Raw genomic sequence first — 19,036 nt, forward strand, 5'->3', positions numbered from 1 at the left:
ATGAGTATAAAATTTTACATAAATTGAAAATTGAAAATTATTTTTCAGTTATTGTAAAAGAAATTTTAAAAAAAAGGTATAAATTTTTAAAAATAATAATTATTGTATCCTATTTATAAATATGCAGTACTATGAGTGTGCTTTTATTTTAGAACTCATATATTACATGTTTAGCTACAATTTTTATATACTTTTACTTATGTTAGGTACGTAACTTTCGTAAGTTCGAATATTTACATTAGTGCTCAATTTGATGTGTTTATTCCAATTAAAGTGGTAGAATCTAAATAGAATTTAAAATTTTAATATTAGGACTGTCTATCTAATTTAAATTAGGAAGGATTCAATAAATAAACTTTAGTTGATTTCAATGTCCTAAGAATTATGGAAATAATTAAATATTCTTAGAAAAATAATTAAATGATTATTTTTGTCTAGTGTGAAACTTGTTATTAAAGGGTAAAAAGACAAACGATATTTCTCTAGGGGATTTCGTGCTTTTAATATAGTATAGATATAAATAATAATATAGATATAGATTCTTTTATAACTTAGGAGCCGTGTGAAATAAAATCTCATTAACGGTGTGAATGAAAGAAGTGAGAAATCCTCTTCGATTCTAATTCTTCTACTAATTGTTGCTTTTCTTTATGTACTTTAAAAGTAGCTGGTTCAACTTTAGCCACTTAAACTCTCGATATTCTTTTTTATTTATCATCAGACGAATGACAGTTTCTTATGAAAATAGTAACTATTCTTAGCATAATATTGAAAAATCTCATTACTATTACTCAAACCAGCATGAAACATATGATTGTATATTTATTCATAGGCCCAATCGGATATGATTGAAATAATTGTTGGATACTCAAATAATGAATATGCAAGCATGATAATTTATATGATGTTTTATATCTATATGAATTAGGAGCTTTTGCTTACATTTATTAGTTGGTTTCGACATTATGCATGATTATACGCAAAAGATCTATTTCTCTCTCTTTAACGTAGTGTCTCTTATTCCTAAGAAATCTTCCTCCATTATATATTTTTTCGGAAAACTCTATTTATAATTAGTTAAACTAGTTAAACCAAAAGACTATAGTACTAAGACTTCAAACAGTTTATTTTTTAACTTATATGTATTTACCCTTTTCAAAATTTGTTTGGAGTCAATTTGGTAGAATGGAATGGAAAGGAAATTAAGAAAACCAAACATTACTACTTCATCTACTACATATTACCTCGTTTGGATAACATTTGGCTAAAACCAAAAAATAAAGTATTTGAAGGCAATTTAGAAAGGATATTTGGAAGTGAAAATTATGTTTAGATATGGATTTTACAAATAAAATAATTGATATTTTGGGACTAAAATTTTTATTTCACTTGAAATGCTTCTCTAACTAGTTTTTTCACTTCAAATTTTATATTTTAGGTTAAGGTTGAAATAATAGATAAAATTATATCCAAATATAAATTCTTATCAACGCCTTTTAAAAAAAAAAATCTTTAAATTTAACTGTTAGAGTTTATTAAATATTTAACAAACATAAAAAGTACTTAATTTTAACAAACTTAAATGACCAAAATTGATTGGAGTATTTTTAAATGACCCAAACATATGAGATTTTTTTATTTTGGGTCAACATATCCAAATTCTTTTGTACGTACCAATAGTGTTCGGTGACACTTCCCTCCTCTACCAGCACTAATCGCCGACCTCTTCGTAAGGTCAGTCCCATTAAAATCTCCTTTTATTTTTCCTAGTATATTGCTTTTAGAACATTGCTCTGACTTTTTGCAAATCTGAAATAGTCCCATTAAAATGGGTTTATCCATATTGAACTTTGAATGATTAGAGCACTTCTGAAATAGTTGTTGTTATTATTTTTAATTTGTTGATCGCTGAAGGGGTATGAACTTTCTTGAACAAAAAAGCAGGTTAATAGCCAGCACCTCTTTCTGCATAAACCAAAAGATTCTGAAATACAATTAATAATATATATTCATGTGAAGGGCAAGGGCATATAGTTCTAGGCTACATTTATAATCCCACTGTGAAAGCCAATGATTAGTTAGGAATATAAAAATAGGGCATCTTGCCTTCAATTTCACGAACCAAATGCAGACTTAGGGTGAAAAGTGATGCCCCATGCTTGTGGTAGTTTAGACAATGCCAAGGACTAAAACCTTAACACTTATTAAAGAGTTAAACTTTTGAATATATCATTCTATTGGATTTAGTAGTAACTGTTTTAAATAATGATTTGAAATGTAAAAAGTGGAATAGTTAGTTCGTATAATGCCAAAATCATGTTGATGTAAAGTCGTATTTGTTTGTCCTATCAAATTATTAGAGATAGAAATTTTTTCATTAAAGGAAAGTGGACTTTAGGGCTAACTCAATCCCAAAGGCTAGCTCATGAGATGAGAATTACCTAAGGAGACCAATTTCCCATTCCATGATGGATATGGGACAAACTCAGCACCCCCGCATGCCTAGGCTTACCAACTAGAGCATAGACGAATAATAAGGGGGCCCCAACATCGGATAAACCAAGAATTATGATCGGTCTGGTTCTGATGTCTCTGATATCTTGTAAAGATATGGACCTTAGGGCTAATTCAACCCTAAAGCTAGCTCATGTGGTGAGGATTGTCTAAGACCATATAAAGTGACTAAATCCCCATTCCACAAGCGATGTGAGACACACCCAACATGGTCAAGTATATTTTTTACTTGCAGAAAGGAAAGATAGATTTATTGGGAGATGTACTTAATAGCACAAGAAATGTTTTGATCAGAAAAATATGATCAAATGCGAAGCAAGAATATTTTAATCATGAATATTCAAGAATTTCGTGATAATGTTTCTATATTCTCGAGCCAAGGAGATTTAAAAAATTCTGGTATGAATATTCATTAGTGGTGTATGAGACCTAAGTTTAGATTCCTCCAGGTGAAATAGAGGCTCAGAGCTCCACCGTGGACTCTATAATAGTTGCCGACAACAGCAACTTCTTGTGAACTTCCGATGAATAAAATCCTTAGAAGGATTTGTAGGCGCAACTTCTGCATTTGTTCTCCTCGGCCATGGCTCTTTGTTGGGTTGGGCAATCCTGGTGATAAATACAGGGGATCGAGACACAATGTTGGTTTTGAAATGCTTGATGCATTTGCATAGTCGCTAGGGATTCATATGGAGACAGTACATTGTAAAGCTATGTTTAGAAAAGGTTTTGTCAATGGTGTTCCAGTTCTTCTTACAAAGCCACAAACTTACATGAATTTGAGTGGTGAATCTGCAGGCCCACTTGCAGCATATTACAAGCTCCCTCTCAATCGTGTGATTGTGTTTCATGATGATATGGATTTACCATGCGGAGTTCTTCGTCTTCATCCCAAGGGAGGTCATCATAGCCATAATCGATTGAAGAGTGTGATTTATTCATTTTTGTGGAAATCGAGAATTTCCTCGGTTAAGGGATAGGTGTTGGAAGACCTCCTGGGCCCAAAGCATTCATGCTTCAAAAATTTAACCCAACTGCTTGAGAACGAATTGATGCTGCATTACTTGAAGGAGTACATGCATTGAAGCAGGTCTTATCCAAAGGCTTTTCCGAAAGTTCTAAATGCTTCAATATAGACCAGAAGTACAAGCACATAAGATTGCAGACACTGCCAAGATGATGTCATGCTTCAAGCTAGGTATTCAATAGCCTCCACACATCTCTTTACTTGGACTGGCCAGCGTTTCCTCTTTGTCAAATCAAACGAGAAGTCAGGTGTAATGACATACCAAAATCCATGGCCAGATCTTTTGGCCTAAGCACCACTGGCTAAAATCCTATTTGTGAATGTTACTACCCCTGTTTAGGCAACTATTTTGGGTTTGAAACAGATGGAAGATGATTTTGCTCAAGCTGGAAGTTCAAAGCTGACCTAGTCCTTAGTGATTGCTAGGATGCATGAATACCCACTCTTTTAATTCCCTGATTCTCGAATATGGTCTAGATGTTTTCCTTTATAAACCTGAATATTGTTAGCTTATTCTCCTTGTACCAAATACTTCCCTCCTGCATCCCCTGACGCTCCTAGAAGAAACTGTTGTGTCTCTTTGATGTCTCCCCTTGCTCACTCTCATACTTGGATTAGAAAATAAGCAAAAACAATATATTATTGACTTAAAAAAAGATTCCTCCATGCGAATTGAAGGTAATGAAAGAAAATGAAGGAAAAGATATAGCAAATACAACCCTATCAGAAAACAAAACAATAACAAGTGAGTTCAAGGTGGTTTTAAAGGCTTAGGGCATTGACTGCAAGAATCATGTGGCAGAGTGAGGAGGTAAGAAGAGATATTAAAAAAAGATGAAGAAGCCTGGAAGAGTATAAGAGAATAAAGAAAGAATCTAAGGAGGCGATTAACGAAGTTAGGTAAATCCTTAGACGAGTTAAACCAAAAGTAAGGGATGTAGGAAGGCAGGAAAGAAATGTTTAAGCTAACACGATTGACAGAGAAAAGGGGTAAAGACTTGAACCAAGTTAAGTATAGTAAAGATGATTTCAACAAGTTTTGACAGGAGACAAAAAGTTCAAAGAAAGATGAAAATGCTATTTTGAGAAATTATTCAATACAAGTTACGAGGGTAACTTTACAAATATTCATGCATTCGGTACAAATAGAAACCTTAACCAAACTTGTAGAATTATATTGAGTGAAGTAAATCATGCCATGAACAACATGAGAGGTAGAAAAGCATGTCGTCGAGATGGAATCTATATTGAGGTTCAGGATTCCCTTGTAAAACTTGGAGACATACTACTCAATGTTCTATTAGGGTGTGCAAAGATGCTAAATAAGTGGATAAGGAGTTGATTCCAATGCATAAACCACAGGAGATATTTAAAGTTGCAAAATCGCGGTGTTAAACTTAGATGGTATACATCAAAGCTCTTGGATAGAGTGATACACATTTGACTTAGGGATATTATAAGGGTAGAGAGGCAGCTTGGATTGGATCGCAGGCAGGTTTATTATAGAGGTTATATTTATATAAAGAAGGTTGATGGAAATTGCTAGGGATGAAGGATCTCCATATGATATTCATGGACTAATAAAAGGTACATGATAAGTGCAGCAAGAGAAGCCTTTTAGTGGGTAATTAAAAGGGTAGCTGAGTGCACAAAGCATCCCACGTTTATACAGGGTCCGGGCAAGGGTCGCATCCCCAGGGGTGTAATTAAGAAGACATAAATTCATATATAAATGATATATTTGAAGGAGTGATCACAAGTGTGAGAATGGTTGGAGGAGATATAATGGGAGTTCTCACAACTGTAGTTATACAGGAATAAGTCTTGAGTCTGGACATGCTTACCTTTGTGTGAACAAACCAATAGTATACACAATGACGTTCCATGGTACATGCTACTTATGTATTAATTGTAGAAATTAAACGAGGTAGTCAACTAAAAAAGTGGAACTATGAAAAAGTGCTCTACAGAGTAAAGGTTTAGGATAAGTAGAAGACAAACACATCTTATCAGCGGACTAACCATCTGTTTTTCTTAACCTACATTGAACATTATGTCAATTGTCAAAGGAAAATTATGTCAAGACTGAAGAAAAGACCGAGCATCTCAACTAAAACATTACATCTGCTGAAGGTAAATTCTGATTCATTTTAAGAACAAGAGGCCAAGTGGCACAGATGCAACTATCTATCCCAGTTTGGTGCAATGCTTGATGAATTGGAAATCTGACCACAAGTTGTTTATCTAATATGTACTAAGGGTTTTCTTCTGTTATTCATGGCCTCTATGGATAGAGCCACAAGAGACATGATTGTTGTATGATTTTGGTTTCTTTTCCTATGAGCTACTAAACAAATTAAGTGTTGAAGTCGTGGATGGAGTCTGTGCATTGTTGGTTTCTTAGATTGTGGTACCAGAGTTACTATTTGGAAAATATGAATTGTGGATACCAACATCCTGTACCTGATGTATCTGGCCTATAGATGCAGTGGTTTGGCATTTGTAAGGATTTGGCATTATTAGTTTGGTCTTCCTATTTTTTTGCTTCTGAGGAAGATATTTGACTGTTATTCCGCAGAGTACTGACTACTGGGAGAATGCTCAATGCAATTATCTCTTGCACTGTAGTCTTTTGATGCTTTTAGTATCAGAAAACATTTAAAATGTGTTGGTACATGATGGAGTACACTAATTTTCCGAGGTAGGCTTGGCAGCTCTGAGGAGCCATATGATCAAACTTCATAATTTGAGTGGTGCAGCCTGTGATTATGGTAAAATAAAGTGAATCAGATTAATAGTAGCAATAGCTGCAGATATGGTTTGTCTGCTATTTCAGTATTTACACAACATCAATCATTATTGTGATGCTGTCTTCTTCAACAATTCAAGCGAAATGTTGGAAATACGTTCCAAACCTATAAGCATTAGTATAGTAGTAAATTCCCATCAATAAATTCTTTTTTGTTCTTTCAGTGTTTTCTATATCTCTAGTGGTGCAAAAGTTGAATAGAAAGGATTCTTAATTTTATTTGACATTTCTCTTGGAAATGTGAGGGGACAGCCTTTTTTCATTAGGTCCAGGCGTCCAGAATCAGGAATCATCCTATTACCCATGCATAATTTTTATTTTTTGGTTTGAAATGAACATCCTTTTGATCGACCTCAACCCATAGAAGTTCTTAACCTAGAGACACTGTGATGCTTGTGCTTTAGAATACATTGTTTTGATTGTTGCTTTAAAATATATTTACGGGAAAGGGCCAAAACTGTCCCTAATCTATTGGACAAGGTCTAAAAATGCTCTTCGTTCATCTATTTAGCCCTAATTACCCGGTTCAAATATACCCTGAACAATTAAAAAGGTCTGAATATGCCCCTCGCACTAATGGCGGAAGCCAGGTGTGGGTATATCTAGACCTTTTTAGTTGCGTAGGGGTATATTTAGATTTTAATTGTTCAGGGGTATGCTTCAAATTGTTACATATGTTACTGAATATATACGTTTTATTTTTCAACAAAGATGCATATTTATATGTATAGCCTAGATATCTCCTTTGACGAGAAAACAGAGAGAATAAAATTAAAATTATTTATTCAAGAAAATATAACACATGAAACTAATAAAACAAAAAATTAATATTATTGAAGATTGAAAAAAAATTATTTTTGACAATTCACTCGTTGCATAAGCAAATGACTAGTACTACAAATACCCATTCGAGAGAGATAAAGTTTTTCTAATAAATAAGGAAAAGCGATAAATTTAATTAGAAGATATCAAAACTTACCAACATGTGATAACTTGGACTGTGTTTAGCTCTTTTTTTTAAACTAATCTTTTCAATTATAGTGTTCTTATTTATTAATTCATTCATTAATTTATTCTGCATTAGCTTCTAATCGTCGGAGATAGGTCAAATTAATCCTAAGAGCGTACAACTAATACATTCCACTTATTACTTTAATTTTATTGGAGACAATCTTTTAGAGAGATATGATATGCTAATATTATTTTTTCGACATATACTTCTTGATATTTCTCAACAATTGTGTCTTATGCCAAGTGAATAAAGTATCATATTTAGCCATATATGTAATAATTTGATGCATACCCTAAACAATTGAAATGGTCCAAATATATCCCTAAGCAATTAAAAAGGTCCAAATATACCCTCACGTGGCTTCCGCCGTTAGTACGAGGGGCATAGTTGGACCTTTTTAATTGTTCAGAGTTATATTTGAACCAGAAGATAACGGTGAGGGTATTTAGGGCTCAATAGGTGAATGGAGCGCATTTTTAGAACTTGTCCGATAGATCAGGGGCAGTTTTGGCCCTTTTCTGATATATTTATAATGTGCTTTTGGTGGGTTGTAGACGTAGTACTTAGGTCCTACACTTCTTTGATTTGCGCTAGGTTTCTTAGACAGCCTTGTGTTGCAGATCTTGTTTCAAGTAATTTCTTTTGGTTTGCCTGTTCTCTTCTTTACCTTCCTTTTTGCTGACAGGGTGGGGAAGGGGGATTGTATTTTGAATTAATGTCGTTGACATATCTCTGCCCCTCCATAGTCTTCTATTTGGTTGCTCTTGGTACGAGTCAATACATGCTTATCTTCAGGGTCCAGAATTAATTTTTATCAGTTCCATATTCATTCAGCAGGTCAGCAACTAATGGCAAGGCAAAAACATCGACAAGCTGTGCCTGTTCCTAAAACTAAGAAAGGTAATTCGGGTACCTCACTGGTGGACCAGCTGAGAGAAGATAGCTGGATAATAGTCAAGAAGCAGAAAGTCACTATTTTGATCCCTCCCCTACCTGTACTTAAGCAGTCCGTGGTGCAAGACGCTGGAGAAAGCCTGCTACATGTACCAACAATTAAACCTACTGATACTCAAACATATCAAGTTGAGATGCATACTGAAGCAGACGTAGTTTGTAAAATGGAGGAGCCAATGTCTTTGGCACCTAAACTTGCTATACCAACAGTTGCCAAAGTAGTTCCTCAATCAATTTGTCAGTTGCCAAGACCATCGAGGCTAATTGAAAGAGAGCGTGTAGAAACCCGACCAATGCCTAGTTTCAGAACTAATAGAACTATTGGTGTTTGCTCTGCCTCAAAGATTACCAAGCGATCAATTATCGCTGCTGATAGGAGTATGATGATAAATAAAAGAATGAGAGCAATTAATCTTGAGCGCAAGCTTCAAAGTGCTGGAGGCTTGAGAAGTTGGTTGGTTTCAAGGGGCCTTGATCATTTTGTGAACATCTTTAAGAGCAAGAGCATCAACAAGTATCAGTTGGCAACTCTGACCATGGAAAAGCTCAAGGAGATGGGTTCACATGCTGTTGGTCCTCGGAGAAAGCTGATACATGCTATTGACTGCCTTTGTCATCCATTCTGTTTTGAGCATCTGTGATCTCATGAGACGCGATGACCATTGTCAGTGAGATGCTACTACATGGATTGCTTCAACCCTAAAAGTTAGTTCCAAACTGATCAGGCATGTGTAACAGAAGTCGATATTTTTTGTAAATTTTCAGATTTTTTTTTGTGCCACTTGCATGTAGAACTATAACAGAACAGAATGCTGTTGAACCGCTAAACATAAAGATTAACCAAAAAAGAAAAAAGAATGCTGTTGAACCTTGGGCAAACGGGTAGAATTTTGGATAATGAAGCACCTTTGTAAGGACTCCATCTCAATGTCCAATCGCATTTGATGGCTATTTTGGGCAAATTGATGAAATATTGGATAATGAAGTACTATTTATAAGGACTTCATCTCAACATCAATTTGCATTTAATGGCTATTTTACTTGAACATTTTCATTAACTTCTCTTGACAAGGCAGGCCCGTGAATCCCGATCGGGATCGCAAGGACTATCATGAATGATAGTGATTGTTGAACCTTCTGAATGTTTCTAAATACTAGAATGCATCGAACTGTGAGGCTGCTAAAGAACATGGAATACTGGTATTCAACAATTCATTATTCACCATACACTTTAGCAACAGAAAGTTGAACATAACTGTGTTTTCTTCCATGCTCTCCCTAAATAAAATAAATCTCATGTCTGTAAAATTTGGTGAAGATCTGACGTTGGTTATGAAACTCAGGTGTACCACTAGAATGTTATTTTGTGCCTTGCCTCGCCGATGCATGCCAACAATAGCCCCAATACGCGACGCGCAGTCATGTGTTGTTGTCAATGCCGACATTGCAAAGCCAAAACAAGCCCCGCCAGGCACGAACAGGGGGTTGGAGTGTAGAAGCGAAGGAGGCGCCACAAGTTAAAGGCACGGACACATCCCATAACAACCGCACGACATTCGACATGTACTGAGCTATTATGCAACACTACTGATAATATCACATGTTGCATATGCATGGGGGCTCGATATATTTGGGGACTAAAGTGTAACTACAATTAGAGACCCAACATTTTTATAATCGATCTTTTTAGTAATGCTTTTTCAATTGATAACATAACTAACCGATTTAATCATTTTTGAGACCTTGTTGATCTTATGTAAGATTTTATCTATTTTAGTTTTAAAAAACTTCTTTTGATTGAGGCAACTGTTAGACATTTGAAAAAGAATCAAGTCTTTTTTATGTAAATAAGTATATCAATTAATTTATTACTTGCTACTTGTACTATTTTTCTTAATATTTTTAATTCAAAATATAAGTCTAAACCTGTCACGACCCAAAATCCACCTAGTCGTGATGACACCCAACCTAGTGCTAGGTAAGCCTAACATAGAAATAGATAACTCAAGTGAAAGATCAAAACAACAAGAATGACAATAACTGAATTCTATACAACTTTTCAAGGATTGGTAGTACAAGTCATGAGCCACTATAATTTAGATTTATAAATTGGTATGAAGAATAAATACAATATCTGTTTGAAGTTAGAATTTAAAAATTCTAAACTACAATGAACAAAAAGTAGCTTGAATCTGGAATGCGGTTACGTCTTCAATGCTAGGCTTCATCTTCCACAGTTACACAGCTCCAAGATCGGCACACAAGGTGCAGAAGTGTAGTATGAGTACAACCGACCCTATGTACTCAGTAAGTGACTAACCTCGGTGAAGTAGTGACGATGTTTTAAGTTAAAAGATACTCACTCAATATTTTACCTGTGCAGATGATAAGCAGAGAGAGTAATACGAGAAAGAGACACGAAATAATCACGTATAGATGAAACAAGAATACAAATGACAGAGGGCCTCAAAATATCATCACTTCTCAGTTTCACAATACAATACGATAACATAAATTAATAGACAAGAATACTCATAATAAATCTTCTCCGTTATGACGTGTAACCTGATCCCATATATAATTTCTTCTCCATTGCAGCATACAACTCGATCCCACATATACTATCAATACCGTTGCAGCGTGCAACCCTATCCCATATCTCATATCAATATTGTTTCGGCGTGCAACCCAATCCCGTATATAATAAATTCATACATAACTATTTTACAACAACCAAACATGGGAAATTTACAACGTAATGCCAAGAAAACTAACACGCAGAATTCACTAGGAAATACAAACTCAACAAAGTAAGATGAGCAACACATCATCCCCGAGCTAGTCTCTGACATATAAAGACAAGGCTTCCACAAAGCACAAATACACAATCAATCCAAAAGTCACCCAATCCGGCTAATGCAAAGAAGTGTAGAACATGAAATGGGAAAAGATGTACGTCAAGTAAAAATACGCATCAAGTAGAGGTATGTAATAAGTGAAATCATGTAACAATTGGAGGCATGTGGCAAGTAAGGGCATATAGCAAGTGAATGTAGGTAATAAGTTAAGGCAAGTAACAAGTCGAGACATCTAATAAATAAATCACGTAACAAGTAGAGGCATGTGGCATGTTTTGGCTAATAACAAGTAAATACATGAATTAGAAAGGACATGTAGCAAAAGTAAGTCAAGTACAAGCATAGGAGTAACTGTAATAACAAGTAAATACATGAATTAGAAAGGACATATAGCAAAAGTAAGTCAAGTACAAGCATAGGAGTAACAGTAACAAGCAAGGTAGAAACATAGATATAACAGTAACAAGCCAAATAGGAACACACAGAGGTAACAACATAATGAATACAAATGGAAAAGTAACATACAAAACAAGAAAACATTAATAGAATCCAAAGTAGATGGCATGTAAGTGTTTAACGAACGAGTAACCATAACAAGATTCCAACTCCCATCCCTCTCTCATGGTAACAACCAATCTGCCAATCTTGTTTCACAGTGCACGACAATACTCATCATGCCAACATCAATCAACCATACGAAAATACCCATCGTGCCAAACATATCCTTAAGGCCCCAATCATCATCTCCTATTACGGATAAAGAAGCTCAAGTAACATGACAATAACATGTATAAATGGGTATTCATGATGCTACGGTCATTCAAGTATGTAAACAATCTCGAAAAATAACATATTTAAATACTTTTAAGATGTCATATATTCTAGCATGATTTCTAACACGGATAATTGAGTTTATTAGTCATAGAATTAAATAGAGCATAAGTCAAGGGATCACCAAGTTCAACGAAGCACAAAGAAGAATATACACATGGCTATACACTCGTCACCTCGTATATGCAACACCATCGCATGTAGCAAACAATATCATTTAGTAGGAAAATTTCTCGCAATAAAGTTAGGCAAGACACTTACCTTAAATAAGCTAAATCAAGACTCTAAGAAGCCATTCCCCGGTAAATCAACCTCCGGACGGCTCGAATCTAGCTAAAATAACTTAATATCATAAATAAAATTCATAGGAAATGATTTCGAATAAAAAAGCTTCGATCTTTAGCTAAAATCAAAAAGTCAACCCGGGGCCCAAACCCCGAAACCCATCAAAACTTATAAATTTCGAACACCCATTCCAATACGAGTCCAAATATATGTGTTTCATCTAAATCCGACCTCAAATCGACCCTCAAATCATCAATTTATGTTTTAGAAAAGTTTTTACTAAAACCCTTAATTTCTTCAATTTGATTCATCAAACAATCGCTAAATTCCATGTTGGAATCATGAAATATAAACAAATCAGAGTGAAAAATACTTACCCCAATCCAAATTATGAAAATTTTCTCCAAAATCGCCCAAATCCAAGCTCCAAAACCTTGTGAGAAAAAGTGACTAATTTTCGGAACAAGTAAAAACATCCAACAGCAATTCCAGCTCGACTTAGATCTTAGGTGACCCCCGAAACTCACATTTAATAAGCCCAACATAATTCTAACGAGATTACACCCAAGATAGCCTTTTGAATCATCGAATTTGGCCTTAAAATGAGGGAGATATGGTGTTTTGAAGTTTTAAAGTTGGAAAATTTCAGAGACATAATCGGTATTTTCTGAATTGTTTACACCAGAAAAATCAGCAACGGCAAAACTTCGTTTTAGCACCCAAACTCATTCAGAACCTCCCGAACACAATATATATATGTATTTCAATCATAAAATACGCTAAAAACTTGCCCGCATACTCAAAATATCGAAAAAGATTATCTTGACTCGATATTGACCGTGGTCAAGCTCCAAATCCTTAACTTAACTAATCTCTCGACCAATGATCCAAGACACACCTGAATCCCTCGGGACCCCATACAATCATACCAACAAGTATAAATACATTATATAAACTTATCTAAAGGCTCAAAACACCCACGTGAACATCACAACAAAGAATCAAGGCTCAAACCAAATAGAATTTCTCTTAAGTTGTTAAATCTTCATTCCTTCAAAAGAGTATCCGAATCACACTTACACACTTCACATTATTTCCAAACTTTACACACAAGTTCAATTCAACTATATAGACCTATCCAAAGTCTTGGAACACCAATTGGAATCCAATAACATCACAATCAACTCTTGGTCATACTTATGAACTCTTAAGTTTTTCAAATTGCCAACTTTCGATAAATAGTGTCGAATCCTTTTAGGAACCTCCAAAACCGAATTTGAACATACGTACAAGTCCAAAATCATCAAACGAACCTATCGAAACCATAAAAACTCGATTCCGAGTCCATTTATCTAAAAGTCAAACTTTGGTTAACTCTTCCAACTTAAAGCTTCCAAATCAAAAATCACCCTTCCAAATCAATCTCGAACGACTCGAAAACTAAAACTGACCTCACATAAAGTCATAATACATCATATGAAGCTACTCAAAATCTCAAACCACTGAACGGAATGCTAAAACTCAAAATAACCGATCGGGTCGTTACAAAAACCATCAATATTAGAGTGAGTATTATGCTTTAAGGATCATCAAAGGTTAACGTAGTTTTTTTTTTTTTAATTCTCATCATTTAGCAATCTCATTCTTTTAAAATAATACTTATAGGTTCTAGTGGTTAGAATGTAAAAAATACAAAATAAAAATTATATAAGTTTAAGAAAATCATAAAGATATGTTTACTTTATTCGGGAGGACATTTCCATCCCTCAACAATCACATCAACTTCACAATGATAAAATTTTACTATAAAATGCTTAAACCTTTTTAAGGAAAAATTAACACATAACCTATTCCTTTTAAAATTGGGACCCCTTGAAATTGGGGGCCTAAGGCATATACCTTACTTGCCTAGCCCTTCGCTCGGCCCTGCGCATATGAGGTGTTTCAAGGTGAAGCCCAATACTTTAATGCAAGGGCGGATTTATTTTTTAATTTATGGTGCATGTGAACCCATAATTTTTCCGCCAAACTAGGTTATTTTATATACATATTTTCTAAAATTGATCTAATATTATCTACTGGCCTCCATGCTCTAAAATTAATTGGTTGAAGATTTAGTTATTTAACTAGACGAACATGGATCACTTCCTACTTTATACTTTTCTTTTTCCTTTCTTTAGTGGTGCACTATGTTCTAGAACTCTTGGATCCGCATCTACTATAATGCAAGTGAATTCAGGAACATTGAAAAGCTCTGCTACTTTATAAGGATTAACCAGGTCGAAGCTAATTTTTGGTAAGGGGAGAAGAAGGGAAGAAATCTTATGCTTTCAAGCATTTCAAGAAAAAGAATATACTAATCGTACTCCCGCCTCTTTTTCCCTCTTTTTTTTGAGTAAACTATATTAAAATTTGACCATGATTCTTTGAACAAGATTTTGCACATACTAAGAAGAACTTATTTTCGTAGTGTTATTTTTCTTGAAATTCATAAATATCTGTGTTATGTGAAACTGAATATCTAATTCAAGTTAATATTTTACCACATATATTTCGTCAAAATTTGACATGAATGGCCAAAAATGCTCTGATTGGGTGACTATATGTTATTAGGAGCATGCTTAATAAAAATAAAACCAAAGATCAAAGTATTTTGAGCATCATCATGGTTATATAGGTAGAAATGATCATGAAATTATTCTACTGCGTTTTGACTCTGTAGTAGGGCAGAATGAAGTCATACGCGGGGGGGGGGGGGGGGGGTATATATCACTTTGAGAACAAGAGATTCATAGTCAAATCTTGCTCTCCTAACATGGAATTCACGAGCGAGGAACTGTATATTGTGCTTATTTGGATCAAACTTCCACGTCTTGACTTCAAATATTGAAGTCCCAAAGAGCTAAGTAAAATTGGTAGTTTGTGAAAAAATCACTAATAGTTGATCACAATACAGAGAAGAAAATGGAGCTTAATTTTGAAAGAATGCTGGTAGAGGTTGAGGTAGATGCTAAGCTATCTGATATAGTTTTGTTCATGAATGAAAAGGGAGCACTAATAGAGCATAAGGTACATGTAACGATCTGATCGGTCGTTTTGAATATTTGCATTCAGTTTGGTAATTTGATGTCATGAGTAGTTTCATATGGTGTATTATGACTTGCGTGTATCATCGATTTTGATTTTCGAGTGGTTCAGGATTGATTTGAAGGAATGATTTTCAATTTGGAAACTTTAAGTTGGAAGAGTTGACCAAGTTTGACTTTTGTGTATTTGACCTCGAATACGAGTTTTGATGGATCTGTTAGGACCGGATGGTGATTTTAGACTAGAGCGTATGCCCAGATTTGCATTTGAATGTTTCTAGAAGGTTTTGGTACTATTTGGAGAAAGTTGGCAATTTGAAGGTTTGGATAGTTTATAGGTTTGATCGGAGTTGACTTTGATGTTATCGGATTTAGACTGTTGTTCCGGTAGTTAGAATAGGTTTGTTATGTCATTTGAAAATTTTGTGCAAAATTTGAGGTGATTCCGAGTTGTTTAGACGTGTTCATGTAAGTTTGAAATTTGAAATAGTTCATTAAGCTTGAATTGACGTGTGATTCTTGGTTTTGATGTTATTTTGTGGGATTTGAGGCCTCAAGTAGGTTTGTGTTTTGTGTTGGGACTTGTTGGTATATTCGGACGGGGTTCCGAGGGGCTCGGGTGAGTTTTCGGGTGGTTTCAGACCATTTTCACTCATGTTTGCACTGCTGGTTTCTTGATTTTCTGGTGCTGACCGTGTTCTTCACGATCGCGAGAAGAGAACCACGATCGGGTAGTATTCTAGGAGCTGATGGTGGTTTATTCATCACATTCGCGACAGGTGGAGCGCGCTCGCGGAGGTTTTAGATAGTTGTTCTTCGCGTTCGCGCCAATGATACCACATTCGCATTGGGGAGCTGGGAGATGGTGGAGTTGCCTTCGCGGTTGCATGGTCTATGCCACGTTCGTGAAGGGTTGGCATCATTGTACATTGTGTTCGCGAGGTATTTTCCGCGAACGCGAAGTGTATTTCTGTAGGCAGTGGAGATTGTACTTCGCGATCGGGATGCTGGTCTCTCGATCGCGAAGTGTATACCTGGAGCAGTGGTATAAGTACTCTATTTCGGGGGTTTTGGTTATTTTATCATATTTTGAGTTTGAGAGCTCGGATTTGGGAGATCTTGGAGGAAATTTTCATGATTTGAGTTGGGGTAAGTATTTTGACTCGGATTTGATTATTTTACATGATTCCATCTTTGATTTCGACATTTGACTAATGATTTTAAAAAGAGAAATTGACCCATTTTTCTCAAAACGTTTCTAAATTGGATTTTGAACATCGATTAGGAATTGTATTTGAGTGGAACTAGTATGGTTGGACTTGTATTCGAATGAGTTATCAGAATTTATGAGTTTTGTTGGGTTCCGAGTTAAATTTTTGGTTGACTTTGAGTATTAAAGGTTCGACCTTTATTATTTGGGATTTCTTTTTCTATGACATTATTTGATATTTTTGAGTTGCTTTTGGCTAGTTTCGAGCCGTTCGAAAGTTGATTCGTGCGGGATGACATTTCTACTATATTGATTTGTCTTGCTTGAGGTAAGTATCTTACCTTAACTTGGTTGAGACACTAGTTTCCTGAGTTATTTGTGATAGCTACGTGCTATAGGTGGCACACATGTATGGGGTTGAGCCCATGTGCGTGCACTGGGGTATTTTTCATGCTCGGGATAATGTTTAGGCTATGATAAGTCTTGGATTGATTGCTAAGCTTCATGCTTTGATGATTCTTATATTTGTACCCAGCTGTGAGCCATTTGAGCCATGTTTGAGGTTACATAGAGGTTAATCTCCTGATTGAACCTGATAATTGCTACTTTTGTGATGTATTTTCCTGATTTGAGCTATGATAGCATACTTTGCACATGCATACACCTTAGCATGTCACATATACTAGTCCATGAGTATGAAATTTGATGTTCTTTGATTATGTATATGTATTCTTGTATATCTGCTTTCTCTGTGATATGGATTGTGATATTGGGTCTGTGACTATGCCAGGCGAATTGTGATATTGAGCTTGTGATCACGTCGGATGGATTGTGATATTGAGCATGTGACCACGCCGGGCAGATTATGATATTGAGCATGTGACCACATTGGGCAGAATGTGATATTGAGTCTGTGACCACGTCGGGCGGATTGTGATTATTAGCACGTGACCACGCCATGCAGATTCAAGATATTGATATTGAGCCTGTGACCACACTGGGCAGATTATGATTATTTACATGTGACTACACCGTGCAACGTGTGGATATGGATCCATCCCCTAAGATCACCCTCTCATATGTCATCTTGATGGTGTACACGCGGATTGTGAGAAACCGACGGGTTTCTGGTTGATGTGGGCTTTGGGAAGGCTGATCAGTGGTTTGGTTTGGTTATTGAGATTCTGATGTGGGCCTTAGAGCAGTATTGTGATTTCTATTTGGGTCGGGTTGTGCGCCGCAGTGGATTGATATTGGTTATTGCATTTCATCTTTACTTATAATTTCCTTGATTGCTTACCTAATTTATTTGTATATCTTCTTTATATGCTTGATTGTTACTAAGCAGAGTACGTTAAGTTATTGTGTGCACCAATGTGGTTTTATTTGTGATTCATGACTTGATCATATTATTGTTCTGTACTTGTTGGAATTATGAATTGTATAGGTGGTTAGCGAGTATCATTTATAATTTTTGATTCTATTACCTCGCCGAGGTTAGTTATAATACTTGATGAGTATATGGGGTCGGTTGTGCTCATACTACACTTTTGCACCTTGCGTGCAGATCACAGAGCTGAGATGCTGTGGATAACGGGAGCTGGCACTGAAGATGTACCTATTTTTCGGATGTAGCTACTACTTGTTCTTGGTAATTTTAGACTTGTAATCTATTTATGTATATTCCAAACAGATGTTGTAATTTTTGTTTACTAGTTTTATAAATCTAAGTCTTAGTAGATCATGACTTGTACTACCAATCCTTGGGTTGTTGTATAGAAATTCAGTTATTTTACTCATTGATTCTTATTGTTCTTATTGTTCTTATTTGAGTTGTGTTGACTGTTATTTGGCTTACCTAACAGGCTGGGTTAGATGCCATCACAGTCAAGTTAGATTTGGAGTCGTGACAGTACAATATGATTGAATGCCTACTTTATGAAAATTTTGTCAAAGGTATGGTCTCTGAGGAAGACTGTAGGAAGAAGAAACCCCAAAAACCCGAATGACCAAAAAAGCAAGATACTCAGCCTGAGGCAACACAGAAAAGAAAACAGGAAGGTACAAGTAAACCAACTAATAGTCACGGGAAACTACAAATCATTGATGTACAGAAGGATTGAGTTAGGGACGACTCCTTAGAATCCAGAAGAATACTAATGTGGACTCCAGCAAGCAAGGGAGATTACAAGATACAGTTACACAAGATGGGAAGTCAAGTACACTGAGTACAGGATGGGTCACTCCATTAAACGTTAGCATGCAACCAAACAAACAGAAACAACAAGTGATAGCTCAAAATTATTTTCAAGTGTTGGACAAAGCAGGGACAAGTATGCATCGTCCTATCCAGAAAAGTATAGAATCTGGCCTGGCCTCCCCTTCTAGGGAGACCCCTACCCGTCTGACCTTCACCCCTAGCTGGCTATGTAGGTGGAGTGGCAACTGGA

At 35.6% G+C, this 19,036-nt stretch overlaps 1 protein-coding gene, 1 long non-coding RNA gene and 1 pseudogene across 3 annotated transcripts; 2 read left to right on the plus strand and 1 right to left on the minus strand.

Moving 5' to 3' along the window:
• Nucleotides 1–1,629: 1,629 nt before the first annotated feature.
• On the plus strand, nt 1,630–9,317 carry LOC104099986 (uncharacterized). Of its 2 annotated transcripts, none has more exons than XM_009607136.4 (2): nt 1,630–1,734; nt 8,197–9,195. In XM_009607136.4, exon 2 carries the CDS (start codon nt 8,211–8,213, stop codon nt 8,955–8,957), a length of 747 nt encoding a protein of 248 aa, XP_009605431.1. In that variant the 5' UTR covers nt 1,630–1,734; nt 8,197–8,210; the 3' UTR covers nt 8,958–9,195. The 2 variants fall into 2 exon arrangements, with proteins under 2 accessions (XP_009605431.1, XP_009605432.1); XM_009607137.4 differs by having other exon boundaries at nt 1,638–1,734; nt 8,200–9,317.
• LOC138903419 (peptidyl-tRNA hydrolase, mitochondrial-like) lies at nt 2,893–3,833 on the plus strand (annotated as a pseudogene).
• Nucleotides 9,318–10,400: 1,083 nt separating the features above from the next.
• On the minus strand, nt 10,401–12,891 carry LOC138893274 (uncharacterized). Its single transcript, XR_011408368.1, has 3 exons — nt 12,668–12,891; nt 12,267–12,334; nt 10,401–10,691 (listed from the first exon to the last, which is right to left on the minus strand). It is a non-coding gene; the product is annotated as an uncharacterized lncRNA (long non-coding RNA).
• Between the last annotated feature and the right edge of the window lie 6,145 nt (nt 12,892–19,036).

The sequence above is a fragment of the Nicotiana tomentosiformis genome, chromosome 1 (genome assembly GCF_000390325.3).
Source record: "Nicotiana tomentosiformis chromosome 1, ASM39032v3, whole genome shotgun sequence".
In the NCBI taxonomy this organism is placed as follows: Eukaryota; Viridiplantae; Streptophyta; class Magnoliopsida; order Solanales; family Solanaceae; genus Nicotiana; species Nicotiana tomentosiformis.